The sequence below is a fragment of the Schistocerca serialis genome, chromosome 8 (genome assembly GCF_023864345.2).
Source record: "Schistocerca serialis cubense isolate TAMUIC-IGC-003099 chromosome 8, iqSchSeri2.2, whole genome shotgun sequence".
Taxonomy (NCBI): domain Eukaryota; kingdom Metazoa; phylum Arthropoda; class Insecta; order Orthoptera; family Acrididae; genus Schistocerca; species Schistocerca serialis.
The window spans coordinates 55,988,451-56,007,923 of NC_064645.1; the positions used below are offsets into that span (position 1 = coordinate 55,988,451).

General features: G+C 45.2%; 1 protein-coding gene across 1 annotated transcript in view; it reads left to right on the forward strand.

Moving 5' to 3' along the window:
* The window catches only part of LOC126416253 (medium-chain acyl-CoA ligase ACSF2, mitochondrial-like), a 199,215-nt gene that overhangs the window by 126,015 nt on the left and 53,727 nt on the right, over positions 1–19,473 (forward strand). Inside the window, exon 2 of the mRNA XM_050083877.1 lies at positions 17,923–18,103. Coding sequence (XP_049939834.1) covers positions 17,923–18,103 — 181 coding nt within the window. The remainder of the gene's footprint in view (positions 1–17,922; positions 18,104–19,473) is intronic.

A 19,473-nucleotide genomic window follows, 5' to 3' on the forward strand; every position in this document is an offset into this window, starting at 1 on the left:
CTCTCCACCCCCCTCTCCCCCCTCTCTCTCTCTCCACCCTCCTCTCTCTCCCCCCTCTCTCTCTCTCCACCCTCCTCTCTCTCCCCCCCTCTCTCTCTCCACCCTCCTCTCTCTCCCCCCCTCTCTCTCTCCCCCCTCCTCTCTCTCCCCCCCTCTCTCTCCCCCCCTCTCTCTCCCCCCCTCTCTCTCTCCCCCCCCTCTCTCTCCCCCCCCCTCTCTCTCCCCCCCCCCCTGTATAAGAAAGATGCTCCCCCCTCTCTGTCTCTCCCCCCCTCTCTGTCTCCCCCCTCTCTGTCTCTCCCCCCTCTCTGTCTCTCCCCCCTCTCTGTCTCTCCCCCCTCTCTGTCTCCCCCCCTCTCTGTCTCTCCCCCTCTCTGTCTCTCCCCCCCTCTCTGTCTCTCACCCCCCTCTCTGTCTCTCCCCCCCTCTCTGTCTCTCCCCCCTCTCTGTCTCTCCCCCCCTCTCTGTCTCTCCCCCCCCCTCTCTGCCTCTCCCCCCCTCTCTCTGTCTCTCCCCCCTCTCTGTCTCTCCCCCCCCTCTCTGTCTCTCCCCCCCTCTCTGTCTCTCCCCCCCTCTCTGTCTCTCCCCCTCTCTGTCTCTCCCCCTCTCTGTCTCTCCCCCCCTCTCTGTCTCTCCCCCCCCTCTCTGTCTCTCCCCCCCTCTCTGTCTCTCCCCCCCTCTCTGTCTCTCCCCCCCCTCTCTGTCTCTCCCCCCCCTCTCTGTCTCTCCCCCCCTCTCTGTCTCTCCCCCCCTCTCTGTCTCTCCCCCCCTCTGTCTCTCCCCCCCTCTGTCTCTCCCCCCTGTCTCTCCCCCCCCCCCTCTGTCTCTCTCTCCCCCCCCTCCCTCTCTGTCTCTCTCTCCCCCCCTCCCTCTCTGTCTCTGTCTCTCTCTCCCCCCCTCCCTCTCTGTCTCTGTCTCTCTCTCCCCCCCTCCCTCTCTGTCTCTGTCTCTCTCTCCACCCCCCTCTCCCCCCCCCCTCTCTCTCCACCCCCCTCTCCCCCCCTCTCTCTCTCTCCACCCTCCTCTCTCTCCCCCCTCTCTCTCTCTCCACCCTCCTCTCTCTCCCCCCCTCTCTCTCTCCACCCTCCTCTCTCTCCCCCCCTCTCTCTCTCCCCCTCCTCTCTCTCCCCCCCTCTCTCTCCCCCCCTCTCTCTCCCCCCCCTCTCTCTCTCCCCCCCCTCTCTCTCCCCCCCCTCTCTCTCTCCCCCCCCCCCTGTATAAGAAAGATGCTGTTGTAATAAGTGTTTATTTCTGTTTACCGATAAATTTTGTTTGGTATATCTTATGAAATACATTAATTATTGACAGACTTCCATGTTCGATGCTACCAAACTTTTTTTTTTTTTTACCGTTATAACCCATAAATAAACCTCTGTCCTTTCTGTCGTCTAGTTTCTCTTTTCTTTGGCTGCAAGGACACACGTGAGCTCCAAACATTTTCAAGTTTGCTAAGGGTAATTCTCTGCCATACAAAGCTTGAAAAGGAGTTTTACCTTATACAGGACTTAGACCAGTTCGATTTAGTACATAAGCTGGCATGTTAACTGCTTCAGCCCAGAAATGTTTGGACACTTCTGAAATAATTGCATGAGCAGCTTCAACCAAGACGCATACTTCCCTTTCAGCTCTTTCATTTTGATGTGGTGTATACACAACGCTCCTTTAATGAGTTACGCCATTTTCACTCAAAAATGTACCTAAGTCACTATTCATAAACTCCAGCCCATCGTCACCCCATAGAACTCTGTCAGACCAGTTTCTCCCTCAGTTTTTGCTATAAAATTCCTAGAATGAGATATTCACTCTGCAGTGGAGTGTGCGCTGATATGAAACTTCCTGGCAGATTAAAACTGTGTGCCGGACCGAGACTCGAACTCGGGACCTCTGCAGAGTGAAAATCTCATTCTGGAAACATCCCCCAGGCTGTGCCTAAGCCATGTCTCCGCAATATCCTTTCTTTCAGGAGTGCTAGTCCTCCAGGGTCGCAGGAGAGCTTCTGTAAAGTTTGGAAGGTAGGAGACGAGATACTGACAGAAGTAAAGCTGTGAGGACGGGCCGTGAGTCGTGCTTGGGTAGCTCAGTTGGTAGAGCACTTGTCCGCGAAAGGCAAAGGTCCCGAGTTCGAATCTCGGTCCGGCACACAGTTTTAATCTGCCATGAAGTTTCAATAAAATTCCTAATCGAACCTTTAACTTCAGTCTTCTGTTTCATAAAGAGTACTTTGCGATAGCAAGTGTAGTAATCCTTCAAAAGCAAAAAATATCTTGCTCCTCCAAGCGAATGCGTTTCCATGGATCCACAGACGTCTGCATGAACCAGTCAAGTGGGGCATTATCTCTTAACGAACCGACAGCGAAAGGCAAGAGATGTTGTGTAACTGTGTCGTAAGTGTCAAAGTCGTCAATAAAGCTCACCCTTAACGTGACGAAAACACTCTCACATATGTAATGCTCTGATGGCATAATTTTTTTATGCCAGACACTCAAGTTTTCAACACATGTAGACAAATTGACCAAGCCACTATAAATACTGACGAAATCTCACTAGTGTCATTACTGTCAACCACAGAGTGTGTTTTATCTGCACAAAAAGTAACAATTGACAGTTCTGATTGTGTTCCGTTTAGTGAAAACAACATATGATACATGACAGTAAACACGCATCTTTGTCTAACACAGCCCCACAGAAAAAGACTGAATTTCATTCATGCACAAAAAGCACTACATTAAGTATTATTTCGATAAATTTCTTTGTTTTATGCATATAGTTCCATAGTACCACACCCAATCACATCAAGAAGTTTACTGTCAGCCACAGTAACTTTCGTTGAGTTTTGCACACTGTCCGGTTTCATAAACAGTTCTCTCTTATTGCATATATGCTCGCTAGCACTTGAATTCATGAGGCAATAATCTTCCAGGTCAACTCCTTGATTCATACACACAAAGACATTTACAACCTGAGCCTTTTTGCCTTCCTTAGATTTCAACAGCGTGCAATGTGATTTCAGATGACCTCTTTTCTTCCAATAATTGCAGCTTCTCGTTTCTCTCTTCACTTTACTTCTACAGTAATTTGCATAATGGTCCTCCGGCGTTACAGAAGCATCAGATTCCACCGGTCTGCTTTCACCCGTGACGTCATCAATATGGCGGAAAAGGCTACTTCCAGCGTAGCAATAATGACAATGACGTCACGGTATTAAAGAAGCGCCAGATTCCACCCATTTCCTTTGACCCATGACGTGATCAATATGGAGGAAACGGCAACTTCCAGCTTATATACAATGACAATGATGTCATTACTGACACACACCAAATGAAACTAACGGGGCAACCGCGGAATATAGTGGTTTAGGGCGGGCACAATAAAAACATACAATAATAAAAAAAAAGGACACCGCACCATCCCCGAAACAAATAACATTAAAAAAATTTAAATTTCAGCTTCAACACCAACTAAACCATAGGAATCGGACATTTCCCTTGACTTATATAGCTCAACGCAGCTATTGATGCCAAAAGAGCACCTACAAATCCGAAAACTGGAACCAAACCCCCTCAACTCCAACTCAAATATTCCATATTCAGTGTGGTGTCACCGCCCGACACCACACTTGCTAGGTGGTAGTTTTAAATCGGCCGCGGTCCATTAGTACATGTCGGACCCGCGTGTCGCCACTGTGTGATCGCAGACCGAGCGCCACCACAAGGCAGGTCTCGAGATACGGACTAGCACTCGCCCCAGTTGTACGGACGACGTAGCTAGCGATGCACAGTGACGAAGCCTCGCTCATTAGCCGAGCCAATAGTTAGAATAGCCTTCAGCTAAGTCAATGGCTACGACCTAGCAAGGCGCCATTAGTAACATTGCATGTATCTAAAGAGTCTCACTTGTATCGCCACAATCTCCAGATGTACCAAAAAGGATGGATTAAAGTTAAGTATTCCAGAAGCTACGTACTTTTCTTTATAGCATTCATTACGTATCCTGTTTCAGACCTCACGCCATCCTGCTTTAGCTTAGCGCGTGCCTTTTGGCTTCCTCTCATTGTGTCTAGGCTGTCTTGTCTAGACACAACATTCAGTACATCAATTAAAACACAACCGACCTACCATAAATATACAACAGACAAACATCACAATTACTATACAATAAAACCAGAACCATAATTACTTACCAACAAAAGCTAGCAATAACATCTAGGTGTAAAAACACACAAACACACCGCTCATAGACAACGCCACGCCACAAAAGTGACACCTGACTTATTCAGCAGAAACTTTGATAGACATCATATCACCCATCTCAGCACGTAATGATATCCTCGTGAACTCCACTTTCATATCCATACCTAATCATAAAAGCAATTAAAACAGTTAAACTTCTTTCCGCACAACAAGGACCACACTAATCAGACCTAACAAAAGTGCCAAACACAAACAAAAAGAACCTTAACCACTCACTGAAAAAACTTCCACAATCCACGTTACCGCATGAACTACCTAAACTTGAAACCACATTAGCACGATGACAACCAAAACTCAAATGAACCCAATTCCACAAGTTAAACTCAGCAATTTCACATTCACCGCCAGAGGTCCCCATGGGATAAAACACGGCATCTACAAACACAACCATCTCAAACTTCGCGCCATAATGACGTCACACACTACACCATTACGTCACGAGGGGTGGAATAGGACGCTTCTGTTGACTCTGATATATTGTGAGTTGAGCTGGCTGCTGCTATTTCATAAGACCCAAAGAAGGGAAAGCAGAAAGGTGGAAGGAGTATATAGAGGGTCTATACAAGGGCGGTGTACTTGAGGACAATATTATGGAAATGGAAGAGGATGTAGATGAAGATGAAATGGGAGATACGATACTGCGTGAAGAGTTTGACAGAGCACTGAAAGACCTCAGTCGAAACAAGACCCCGAGAGTAGACAACATTCCATTAGAACTACTGACGGCCTTGGGAGACAAAACTCTACCATCTGGCGAGCAAGATGTATGAGACAGGTGAAATACCCTCAGACTTCAAGAAGAATATAATAATTCCAATCCCAAAGAAAGCAGCTGTTGACAGATGTGACAATTACCGAACTATCAGTTTAATAAGCCACTAACACGAATTCTTTACAGACGAATAGAAAAACTGGTAGAAGCCTACATCGGGGAAGATCAGTTTGGATTCTGTAGAAATGTTGGAACACGTGAGGCAATACTGACCTTAAGACTTATCTTAGAAGTAAAATAAAGGAAAGGCAAACTTACGTTTCAAGCATTTGTAGACTTAGAGAAAGCTTTTGACAATGTTGACTGGAATACTCTCTCTCTCAAATTCTAAAGGTGGCAGGGATAAAATGCAGGGAGCGAAAGGTTATTTACAATTTGTACAGAAACCAGATGGCAGTTATAAGAGTCGAGGGACATGAAAGGGAAGCAGTGGTTGGGAAGGGAGTGAGACAGGGTTGTAGCCTCTCCCCGATGTTATTCAATCTGTATATTGAGCAAGCAGTAAAGGAAACAAAAGAAAAATTCGGAGTAGGTATTAAAATCCATGGAGAAGAAATATGAGGTTTTCTGATGACATTGTAATTCTGTCAGAGACAGCAAAGGACTTGGAAGAGCAGTTGAATGGAATGGACAGTGTCTTGAAGGGAGGATATAAGATGAACATCAACAAAACCAAAACGAGGATAATGGAATGTATTCGAATTAAATCGGGTGATGCTGAGGGAATTAGAATAGGCAATGAGACACTTAACATAGTAAAGGAGTTTTGCTATTTGGGGTGCAAAATAACTGATGATGATCGAAGTAGAGAAGATATAAAATGTAGACTGGCAATGGCAAGGAAAGCATTTCTGAAGAAGAGAAATTTGTTAACATCGAGTATAGATTTAAGTGTCAGGAAGTCGTTTCTGGAAGTATTTGTACGGAGTGTAGCCAAGTATGGAAGTGAAATATGGATGATAAATAGTTTAGACAAGAAGATAATAGAAGCTTTCGAAATGTGGTGCTACAGAAGAATGCTGAAGATTAGATGGGTAGATCACATAACTAATGAGGAGGTATTGGATAGAATTGGGGAGAAGAGGAGTTTGTGGCACACCTTGACAAGAAGAAGGGACCGGTTGGTAGGACATGTTCTGAGGCATCAAGGAATCACAAATTTAGCATTGGAGGGCAGTGTGGAAGGTAAAAATCGTAGAGGGAGACAAAGAGATGAATACATTAAACAGATACAGATGGATGTAGGTTGCAATAGGTACTGGGAGATGAAGAAGCTTGCACAGGATAGAGTAGCATGGAGAGCTGCATCAAACCAGTCTCTGGACTGGAGACCACCACCACCAACAACAACAACAACAACAACAACAACAACAACATCAACATATCATAAGACTGTTTTAAATCTTTAGACGGATTGTCAAACCTTTAAAGCAATTGTTTCATCGTCAGTTGAGGTGGATTATTTGGGATGTCAGTGTGTTTCTGCGTTCATGAACTGGTTTGTTTCAAAGTGTAGCGAACAAAACTTACTATCCAGGTAAACTGGGTCTTTTTCTATAAGATCTTCTCGTCTGCTATTGACTAGCCATTTTCTGCACCTAAAACGAAACATTAATCATTAATACACATGCAGTTGCAAGCGAATTCTGATGAAAGTTTAGTAACACGATGGTATATACCTCTGTGTCCTTGGGAAGCCTGAAAAAGACAGACGTGGTGTCTTCTTGTTGTTGCTGCAATTTATCACGTGCTCCCGTTTGTAAAAACCATTGTACAAACCATTGTATATGGAGAAGGGCAGCACAAATGGTCACAGGTTTGTTTAATCCATGGGAGAGTGTCAGAGATACTGGAGGATTTAAAATGACAAGACTCTTGAAGACAAGTGTAACCTGTTCTGAGAAAGTCTGTGAAAAGAGTTTAAAGAAGTGAACTAGGGATATACTACAACCTCTATAATACTGCTCATACAGGGATCATGATGATAAGATTAGAATAATTACTGCCCCCCCCCCCCCCCCACACACACACGTTGCATTTATGGTCCTCCTTGAAAGTAAGTATAGTTTTGGGTGTAGGGAACAATAACAAATTTACATTTTTCTAGAGAAACAATTTAAAGTCAAGTGTAAAGATCTATATATACCATAGTAAACTACCACATTTATGTGGGTAAGTTGTATTTTTTCAGATTTTTAAACTGAATGCAGCATGATATGATAGTTTAAAGAGGATTCTGCATAACTGTATAAAACTGTATGACTTTTTGGTACTCATCACTGTATAATGACAGACTTTGGCTAATGAAATACTGTTGTTCACACAAGTAAATTTTGATGCCTCTGTGAGGGTGATACTTCTGACTTCAACCACCCCTCTGCTTCACCCCAAAACCAAAATCCTGGATTCGCCCCTGAACAGTCATTATGGTTTGCAATAAAAATCTAGATCTACACTCAGCAAGCTACATTATTTTCATGACGAAAAGATATTTCTCTGGGAATGACGAGCTGTGTTCGGTTTGCTGCAAACTCTTTAGCCCAATCTCTCAACGGATCTGATATTTCATACGCTCATATTTTGTTGATTAGATGGCACAATGGAACTGTATTGAATGCCGCCCAGAAGTCACGGGACAAGGCACCAGCCTAGGTGCCAGTATCTACTGCTTCCTGGGTGTTGGAGACAGAGTGAGCTGGGTGTCACATGATCGTTGTATCCAGAACCCATGCTGATTCCAACAGAGATGATTTTTAGCTTCCAGAAACGTCATAGTATGTCAACATAAAATATGTTTCAAAATTCTACACCAGACAGATGTCGCAGATATAGGCTTATAGTTTGTGCATCTGTACAGTGACTCTTGTTGAAAACAGAAATGACCTACCAGTGTGCTTTCTTCTGCTTAGCACTTTGCTCCTCCAGTGACCCACAGTACACTGCTGCAAGAAGAGAAGCGGATTCTGCTGCATACTGGGTGTATAATCATTTTGGTATCCAGTCAGATTCTGTGGCCTTTTTTCTGCTCAGTGGTTGCAGTTGATTTTTTTATCCTATAGTCACTTACTTTGATATGTCATTTTGATCTTCATGCAACAATTTAAAGGAGGGACTACAGAGTGAATTTCCTCAGTGAAATAGTTTTGGAAAAATACATCTAATATTCAGCCTTTCTTGTGTCATCCTCCGCTTCGATGCCATTAGTCACACTGATTTAATATGAGACCGAAAATTCTTAGAATTTGGCAGATAGAATTAGACTTTTGCATTCAATGAGAACTAAATGTATGATTTTCATCATGCTAATTGTGGTTTAATTGAGTTTGTCTGTGAGGCTTCTGCTACATTTAAATTCACAGTGAACCTCTTTGCTTTTGTAGCAGACTGACAAATCAGTATCTTATCTATCCTGTACAATTGCACTAAGCATGTAAGTGTTTGAAGTGTATTGTGCAATACTCTACAAGTTTCTCCATTGATATTCGAGATTGTTAGTGCAGGTGACAAAAGTTTTCATGTTGACTGCTTACATAATCTGAAATCTGTTCTGTATCACTCTTGGTAAGCAGAAAGATCCACATCATCATCAGGTCCACCATGGAGTGGTAAGAAAATGGATGCCTACAATTCCTGGACCTTTTAATAATGAAAGACCCCGACTGCATATTAGGACGTTCATATTCACAAATCTGTACCTAAACGGCAATAGCTGCCTCCATCCAACACAATGAAAAATCTATGCTCCCGACTGTGATATGCAGAACATAAGAAATATGACAGGGGAAAGACTGCCTACTGAGTTGCAGCAGGTGTGCCAAACCTTTCATGAGGAAACAAATATGAGGGACTCTCCAGCCAAGCAAGAAGGAGGAGGAGGAGGAGGAGGAGGAGGAGGAACAAAGCACCTTGCATACCGTCCATACACAGGACAGTCAACATTAGATTGCCTGGATAATGGAGAAACACAACATAAAAACCATTTGAATGATTACAATTGATATGGTAGTCAAAGAGCAGCTAAGGCTAAGGGCTATTACTGTGGCCAAACAGAAGAGTCTGCAATGGCAGAGCACAGCATCAATGAAGGACATGTTTGTTTCTGAGCAGAGAGTGTTGCTGTGTTGTGCCAATAGATTTTGGGATATGGTCATCAAAGAAGCAGTGGAAATAAGAGTACATTACAAACTTGTCAATCAAGACAAAACAACATGAAACTATGACAAACATTCTGCAGAAATGACCTAGCAAGACTAAGATTGACTCACAACTTGCAGTCAACAACTTCTGCTTGTGCACAGTTACTTAAGGATGCATCCCTCTTCGTGGTGGTGGTGGTGGTGGTGGTGGTGGTGGTGCCCCTCCAGGAGGCAATGTTCCTGCTGTGGGCTGATGTTTATGGTACATCAAGTACCAGCTGTCACAAACTTGTCCTTTTTGATATCTCGGTACATCACAGACAGACTAATTGTTTCCATTATATTGACAGTTTTTTCACGACTGGCCTAGTCTCCTTAAAGTACTAAGAACGCCATCCTCCTCCATAACAGGAGCTCAAAAATGCTCATATCCATAATATCTATAGAAGCTAAAGCACCATCCAGAGCCCCATGCATTTCTGTGAGTAATGAACATTCATCAAGTGAGACTGTTGGCCTGTTTGGGGGTTGAATATCTTGATACAGGTGTTTTCTCTCATTAAAAAGATCTTGGCCACTTCCTACAGATCTTTACAAATATGAAACACACACTCATAAGTTCTCTATTTTCTTTTGAAAATAGTTACACATTTTGGACAAACATGTTTTTTTGATGTTAGTTGTGACTTTCACTGCAAACTTACCATGTCCTTTCAGGATGTAGCGCCTGTTAATGTTCACTTTTTTTCCATAAGAGGTTGTCCCTTTGTCATGATCTGAATGGTTAACGAAGCTTCATATTTGTAACATACAAAATTCTAGCGCCATACGAGAGTTCCGTTCCAGCATCCAAAGAATTTAAAGTTACAAAGGGCTGGTGATACTAATGTGGAATGATCCTGGAGGCACATATGACAGGTGGGTTGCCATAGACGTGACTGATCTGCCAATGCTGTGTTTTTCTACTTGTGTAGAGTAGTGTGTTCATTCCTTCCAGATGCTCAGTCTTGAGTTTCAGCTCCATATGGCCATCACATGATTTCTGAAAGTGCCATCAGTGAAACTGTGTTTTTATTGTTAAGAAATTGGAAGTGTTGAATTTAGAGTGACATTATGCCATCAAGTTTTGTGTTAAACTTGGGGAATCCATGAGTGTGACCTGAAAACTTGAAACAGTCTATGGGAACATTCCTTATCAAGAACAGAAGTTTTTTGCAGGCACAAATCATTTTTGGAAGGCAGAGAACATGTTGATGATGAACCTCACTCAGGGAGACTTTAAATTTCAAGAGCCAATAAAAATGTCGAACGTATGTGCTCCTTGTGCTCTTGTGAGATCATATCAAAGTTTAACAATAAGGATGATGGGTCACTGGTTAAACGCTTTCACTACACATCAAATATTGACCGAAGATTTGCACAAGCAAAAGGTTTGGCTAAAATGGTGCCGCAAAACCTCACAATTGAGCAGAAGGACAATCGAAGAAAGGTGTGCATTGATAATCTTCAGAGGGTTGCCAGTGACCATGAGTGGTTCAATTGTGTGATCACAGATGATGAATCATAAATTTATGAATATGATCCTGAGACAAAATGGCAAAGGCCCCACCATCTCAAGCCTTTCAGCACTGCTTCCAAGAATTGGAATAGTGACTTCACCAATGTATAGCTGCTGAAGGGAACTACTTTGAAGGGGACAATATCATTATATGAAAAAAAAAGTTTGGAGATGAAATCAGTGACATTACTTTTCACACACACTTCATAAAATATACGAGGCCTGTCTAAAAATTATCCGACCTTTGGCCAGAAAAAATATTTCAAATACCTGCTGAGGTTGGGACCATAATCCCCCTTCAAAGTAGGCCCCTGGTGGTGGTGGTGGTGGTGGTGGTGGTGGTGGTGCCACTGTAGGAGGCAATGGTCCTGCTGTGGACTGATGTCCATGGTACATCAGGTACCTGCTGTCACAAACTCGTTCTCTTTATCTCAGTACACCTCCCCCTGCAGGTCTGGGGATTAGAATAGGCCTGAGGTATTCCTGCCTGTCATAAGAGGTGACTAAAAGGAGTCTCACACGTTTCAGCCTTGTGTGATGGTCCCCTGCAGGGTTTGACCTCCATTCTTCAAAATTTTCCAGAACAGCGAGCCAATTGGTGAATGAATGGCGCCTCCCATGGTGCATTGTGTCTATCGTGCATTCAGATCTTTAGACCACTTTCTCATCGTCGCATTGCAGTCCCATCCATTCTACATCTCTTGGGCAAGGACACTTTCCTGGGTGTGTTTTCCACCAAGCACTATGCAGTGTTGCTTTCTGCATCGACGATGACCATGGACATCTTTGCACCTGATATCCAGCCACCGGATCCCGGTTGACATGCCGGACAAAATGTACACCTCACTGCTCTAAACTGGTGTGCAGCCTATCATCAGACTGCAAAAGAAGGTCTCTGTGAAATATGGTACCCTGGACCATATTTAAGCTCTTATGGGGCATGATGGTTACAGAAACATCCCCCAGCTTGTACCAAGCGAGTAATGCGTAGCCAGACCGTTGTGATGGGGCCACCGTGTACCCTGTTGGTTGTAGCCCCCTGACCACACAAGGATCGCTCTGCTGATGCCTGCATTGTTAACTCCCCATGTATGCCGAGGGGTAGATGCCCACCCCTCTGGGGCATTGGTACTCCTGGCAATGGCCATCCTGCCAGGTGGCCTTTGCTGCAGCTGGATGGCGCCCGTGGTAGGGCGCCTGGTCGGAGTGGGTGGCGTCAGGGCGGATGACATGCAATGGAACATAGTCCATCATCTCTTGCTGGTGGTGAAACACCAGCAGTCTCTAAGTGTTCACGAGCTCAATTCAATGCACAGACATACAACCCCAAATCGTTCCCCTCCATGGCCACACCGTGGGAGGAACGTAAGGCTAAGGATGGCAGCGAATCATATTCACCCTGGTACCTTGTTTGTTAAAGAGCTGATGGGGAATCTTTCATAACAACGAAGCCTCAGCTTTTTGTTGAGCATTTAGAGGACAAGTTTGGGGAGGTGGAGGGCTTGTCCAAAATGAGATCTGGGTCAGTCTTGATCAAACAGCATCCTGTGCCCAGTCATACGCATTACTCGCTTGGTACAAGCTGGGGGATGTTTCTGTAACCATCATGCCCCATAAGAGCTTAAATATGGTCCAGGGTACCATATTTCACAGAGACCTTCTTTTGCAGTCTGATGATAGGCTGCACACCAGTTTAGAGCAGTGAGGTGTACATTTTGTCCGGCATGTCAACCGGGATCCGAGGGATAATCAGATAGCCACTGGTCCCTTCATCTTGGCCTTAGAGGGTGATACATTGCACGAGAAGGTCAACGTGATGATCTACCACTGTGATGTAAAGCCCCTGTGCAGTGCTTTAAGTGCTGGAAGTTCGGCCATATGTCTTCCCGCTGTACTTCCAGCATCACATGTCGAGATTGCGAATGTCCATCACATCCCAATACTCCATGTGCACCGCCTCCCATCTGTGTCATCTGCAGAGAGCACCATTTGCCTCGCTCGCCAGACTGCAGTATTCTCCAGAAAGGATGGAAAATCATGAAGTACAAGACCCTGGATCGACTGACCTACACTGAGGCTAAGAGGAAATTTGAACGCCTGCATCCTGTGTGTATGACATTGTCTTATGTTGCCACTACAACAGTTCTGGCACCATCAGCTCCACCAAACTCAGTCACCTCTCAGAGCTGGAAGACTACACCTGCTCCCTTGATTGTGGGGGCATTTCCCTCCCTGTTGCTCCTGCACCACCTTCTTTGGGAGCAAGAACCCCCGAACCATCGGGGACGTCTGTCCCCACTTCTAAGTCGGAGAAGTGTAAGTCGTCTTCAGCTTCTCTTGCTAGGAAGGGGTCCCTTGGGTCACTCCCTTCCCAGGTTTCTGCTAGTGGGAAAATTGACACCCCTCAGTGGCTGAAGAGCCCAAAAGCAGCTGGTCGTAGGGCTTCACGCTCATCCTCAGTCCCTAAGACTGAGCCAGTGAAGTCCTCCCAGCCAGGGAAATCCAAGCAGCAGTGAGAGAAATCCAAAAAGAAGTTCCCTAACCCAAGGGAATTGCAGTGGCTCCCACACCACTGCTACCTACAAGCTCTGTGTCTACAGATGAGTTGGAGATTTGGGCGTCCACTGAGGACCTAGATCTCACCGGATATAGACTGCTGAGGCAATAAGTCAGTGGCAGCAGGTGACTCTCAGGCGTAAACTATTTCATTGAATGTTCCATGTCTCCCAGTCTCACGCCATCCTCCAGTGGAATTGCGGCGGTTTTTTCTACAGCATGGCTGACCTACGGCAACTGTTCAGCTTTACACCTGCTATCTGTGTTGCCCTCCAGGAAATCTGTTTCCCGGCAATGCAGACCCCTGCCCTCCATGGCTATTAGGGATATTACAGGAACCGTAGCAACTATAGTAAAGTGTCAGGTGGATTCTGCATTTTTGTCCTAAACTCTGTCTGTAGTGACACTGTGCCACTTCAAATCCCTCTTGAAGCTATGGCTGTCAGAATAAGGACCACACAGGAAATAACTGTCTGCAATGTACATCTTCCTCCAGATGGTGCAGTACCATTCCTACTGCTGGGAGATTTTAACGCCCATAACCCTTTGTGGGGTGGCATTGTGCTTACTGGCTAAGGCAGATATGTCTAAACCTTACTGTCTCAGTTCGACCTCTGCCTCTTAAATATTGGAGCCGCTATGCATTTCAGTGTGGCTCATGGTAGTTACTCGGCCATTGAGTTATCAATCTGCAGCCCAGGACTCCTCCTATCTACCACTGGAGAGCACAGGACGACCTATGTGGTAGTGACCACTTCCCATCTTCCAGTCACTGCCCCAGCGTCAGGCCCATGGACGCCTACCCAGATGGGCTTTAAACAAGGCAGACAGGCAAACTTTCACCTCTGATGTCGCCATTGAATCTCCCCCACATGGTAACATCGATGTGATGGTTGAGCAGGTGACTACCACAATTGTTTCTGCGGCAGAAAACGCGATCTCTCACTCTTTAGCATGCCTGAGGCATAACGCAGTCCCTTGGTCGTCGCTGAAGCAATTAAAGAACGTCGGCGAGTTCTGGAGTGGCATAAGCAGCACCCTTCCCTGGAACACCTCATAGCCTTTAAACGGCTTCGTGCTCGCGTTCGCCATCTTATCAAACGACGGAAGCAGGAGTGTTGGGATCAATACATCTCGATCATTGGGTGCCGTACATCACCTTCCCAAGTCTGGGCAAAGATCAAATGTCTTTTCAGGTACCAGACCCCAACAGGTGTTCCTGGTGTTACCGTAAATGGCGGGTTATCTACCGACACAAACGCAATTGCCAAGCCCTTCTCAGAGCACTTCGCTCGAGCCTCAGTGTCGGAGAATTACCCCCAACCTGTCGCACTCTGAAACGGCGGCTGCAAGGAAATGTCCTCTCATTCACTACATGCCACAGCACATCCTAAATGCCCAATTTACAGAGTGGGAGCTCCTCAGTGCCCTCACACATTGCCCAATGCAGATCCTGGGCCTGATCGGATCCACAGCCAGGTGGTTAAACATCTCTCATATGACTACAAGTGACATCTTCATCTTCAACCGGATCTGGTGCGAGGGCGTCTTTATATCGCAATGGCCAGAGAGCACCATCATTCCGGTGCTCAAACCTGGTAAAAACCCACTTGATGTGGATAGCTATTGGCTCACCAGCCTCACCAATGTTCTTTGTAAGCTGCTGGAACGTATGGTATGTCGGCAGTCGGGTTGGGTCCTGGAGTCACCTGGCCTACTGTCAGAGCGGCTTCCACCAGGGTCATTCTACCACTGATAATCTTGTATCCCTTTAGTCTGCCATCCGAACATCCTTTTGCAGATGGCAACACCTGATTTCCATCTTTTTTGACTTACGTAAAGCATACGACATGACCTGGGGACACCATATCCTTGCCACATTGTATGAGTGGGGTCTCTGGTGCCCACTCCCGATTTTTATCCAAAACTTACTGTCGCTCCATACTTTCCGTGTCCAAGTTGGTGCCTCCCATAGTTCCATCCATATCCAGGAGAATGGAGTCCCACAGGTCTTTGTATTGAGTGTCTCTCTATTTTTAGTGGTCATTAACTGCCTCGCAGCAGCTGTTGGGCCCTCCGTCTCACCTTCTCTGTATGCAGATGACTTCTGCACGTCGTACTGCTGCTCCAGTGGTGGTGTTAGTGAGCGTGGCCTACAGGGAGCCATCCACCAGGCGCAGTCATGGGCTCTAGCCCACGGATTTGTTTTCAGCCGCAAAGTCGTGTGTCATGCACTTCTGTTGGCATCGTACCGTTCATTCGGATACAGAACTTTATGTTCATGATGATCCATTCACTGTAGTGGAGACATATCGATTCTTAGGACTGGTTTTCGACTCTCTATTGACTTGGCTTCCTCATCTTCATCAGCTTAAGCAGAAGTGCTGACTGCACCTCAATGCCCTCTATTGCCTGAGCAACTCCAATTGGGGTGCAGATTGCTCTACACTGCTGCGGCTCTACAGAGCCCTTGTCCAATCCCCATCTGACTATGGGAGTGTTGTTTATGGTTCGGCAGTGCCCTCAGCTTTGCATTTACTTGACCCTGTGCACCACTGCGGGGTTCGACTAGCGACAGGAGCTTTTAGGACGAGTCTGGTGACCAGCATACTGGTGGACGCTGGAATCCCTCCATTGCAGAGAGACGTGCATAACTGCTTGCCAGTTACATTGCACACATGCATCCTGAGCATCTGAATTACTGTCTCCTTTTCCTGCCTGCGGCAATCCATTTCGCGCATCGGTGGCCCAGGTCGGAGCTAACGATAGTGGTTCACCTGCGGTCCCTTCTCTCCAAACTGGAGTCCTTCCCTTTACCACCTCTACTTGAGGTCCTTTCACGTACGCCTCCATGGTGTACGCTTTGGCCACAGCTTCGTCTGGACCTTTCATGTGGCCCTAAGGACTCCGTTAACCCTGCAGCTTTCCGCTGTCACTTCCTCTAGATTCTTGACGTGTTCTGGGGCTCTGAAGTGGTTTACACCGATGGCTTGATGGCTGATGGTCACGTAGGCTTTGCGTATGTTCATGAAGGACATATTGAACAGCGCTCCTTACCAGATGGCTGCAGTGTTTTACTGCTGAGCTGGCGGCCGTATCTGGCGCTCTTGAGCACATCTGCTCATGCCCTGGCTCTGCCGTGTACTGACTCATTGAGCAGCCTACAAGCTATCCACCAGTGCTACCCTTGCCATCCTCTGGTAGCATCCATCCAGGAGTCCGTCTAGGCCCTGGAACAGTCCCATCATTCAGTGGTGTTTGTTTGGACCCCTGGAAAAGTCAGAATCCCAGGCAATGAACTTGCCGACATGCTTATCAAACAGGTGACACAGAAACAGCTTCTGGAGATGGGCATCTGACCTGCGTTCTGTCTTGCACCACAGGGTTTTCGGGGTTTGGGAGACAGATGGCATAACAGCCTGCACAACAAGATGCATATCATTAAGAATACGATGAATGTGTGGAAATATTCCATGCGGTCCTCTCGCAGGGAATCAGTTGTCCTCCGACGGCACCGCATTGGCCATACATGGTTAACGCATGGTCACCTGCTTCATCACGAGGACCCACCTCTGTGTCGCTGTGACTCCCAAATGACAGTTGTCCAGCTCTTGCTGGACTGACCACTTTTAGCTGCTCTTTGGTGGACTTTTAACATTTTCCAGCTCCCTACCTTCAGTGTTGGCAATGATGTCCTTGCAGCAGCTTTAGTTTTAAGTTTTATCCGTGAGAGAGGGTTTTATATTTCAATGTAGGTTTTAGCGCATATCCTTTGTCCCTCTGTGCCCTCCACCCTAGTGCTTTTAGGGTGGAGGTTTTAATGTGTTGCAGAGTGGCTAGCTTCTCCTTTTTATTCTCTTGGTTGGCCAGCCACTTTCTTGTTTTACTCTCTTCTGTTTTTAGTGTCTGTTTTCTTGTTCTCTTTTGTTTCTTTTAGGGTTCGTTGCCTTTCCTCCATTCTTGTGGTTATTTCTTTCTTTCTGTTTTGTGTTATATGTCTCATCCATTTTATTTTCACACTTGTGGCATTGTTTTATTAGGAACAAGGGACTGAAGACCTCATAGTTTGGTCCCATCACCCCTCTTTTAAATCAACCAATCATTATCTCATTACACCACAAACAGACCAATTGTTTCCATTACATTCACAATTTTTGCATGACAGGCCCAGTCTCCTTAAATTACTAAGAGTTGTGATACAGTGTACATGCTGTCTGGACTCCAACCAGTCTGGTTAGCCTAGGCAGTCAGCACACAAGTCATCAAAATATTGGGAAAAACATGGGAACAACAACAACAACTTGGCTGAACACACACAAGCGCACCATTAGTGCTCCACTTGATAATAGTGACAGCCAACTGACTTGTGTGAATGAGACAGTTTTAAATACTGGAACAACCATGATTGGAAAAAATAAATGTAATATAATGTAGAAGTAAGTCAGCAGCAAGAGTTTTAAGAGTGATTCTGAATAAAAGTACTTTAGAGATGACTTAGGGTTGAATAATATGGATGTGAGAAGTGTTTGGAGTTGTGTGGTCAATTTCATGAGTGTGAATGAACACTGAGAATTTTTCTTCTATACTGTTAGTTACAATAAGATACGAGCCACCTCAAGTGTGAAATGAAATGTTCCTGTTCCTCTGCAGGTACAGTAGTGGCAGCAAGGGCCCGAAGCTGAGCTACTGGCATGAGGCCAGCGAGATTCCTCTTGTCAACCTGACAGTAGGTCAACTGGTGGACAAGAGTGCACAGCTTTGGGGAGACCGTGAAGCCATCGTCTCTGTGCACCAGGGCCACCGCTTCACCTTTCAGGAAGTCAAGGAAAAGGCAAGTCACAGTCAGTGTGTGCAGTTTTAACAACAAAAAAATTGTCTCCACCTGTTCCTCCTTCCTCTTCTGTCTTCTTCCTCCACCTCCTTCCTCTACCTTTAAATTTATTATAGGTAATGCATGCTATGATCTATGGCAGCTGGATTTAGTAAAACTAAACTTCTAATTGTTGTTGTTTATAGGTCCCCTAACTCGGACTTCAGAGCATTTCTGCTAAAGCTAGGGAGGGTTCTTGATTCACTTTGTAGGAAGTACCAGAAATTAGTTATATGTAGTAACTTCAATTATGGATGTTGGTAGATCTCCAAAATTCATATGATATGATGCAGACTGTGTTTTGTCCAACCAGGATGCAGGGGAGCAGTAGCACAGCCATAAACAATATTTTTGTTTATTCTTCATTGCTAGATGCTAAGGGAATTAGATTAGGAAGTGAGACACTTAAAGAAGTAAATGAATTTTGATATTTGGTGAGCAAAATAACTGATGATGCTCGAAGTAGAGAGGATATAAAATGTAGACTGGCAATGGCCAGGAAAGCATTTCTGAAGTAGAGAAATTTGTTAACATCGAGTATAGATTTAAATGTTGGGAAGTCGTTTCTGAAAGTATTTGTGTGGAGTGTAGCCATGTATGGAAGTGAAACATAGATGATAAATAGTTTGGACAAGAAGAGAATAGAAGCTTTCGAAATGTGGTGCTACAGAAGAATGCTGAAGATTAGACGGGTAGATCATATAACTAATGAGGAGGTATTGAATAGAATTGAGGAGAAGAGAAGTTTGTGGCACAACTTGATTAGAAGAAGGGATCGGTTGGTAGGACATGTTCTGAGGCATCAAGGGATCACCAATTTAGTATTGGAGGGCAGCGTGGAGGGTAAAAATCGTAGAGGGAGACAAAGAGATGAATACACTAAACAGATTCAGAAGGATGTAGGTTGCAGTAGGTACTGGGAGATGAAGAAGCTTGCACAGGATAGAGTAGCATGGAGAGCTGCATCAAATCAGTCTCAGGACTGAAGACCACAACAACAACAACTAGATACACATTCTGTTAGTAAAAGCATGAATGGCCTTTCAGACCATGATGCACTAATTTCAACACTAAAAGGCTTTTGTACTCAAACCAATGTCATATATAATTACAAACTATGTAGGAAAGTTAATCCAACAGCAATAGAGTTCTGTAAACCTTGTCAAGGAACAATAGTGGCAGGATGTTTATAGAGCTGATAACATAGATGATAAATACAGTGCTTTCCTTAACACATTTCTCATGCTCTTGGAGAGCTGCTTTCCATCAGAATGTTCTAAACAGGGTACTAGCAGTAATAGGCAGCCTGGGTGGCTGACTAGTGGGATAAG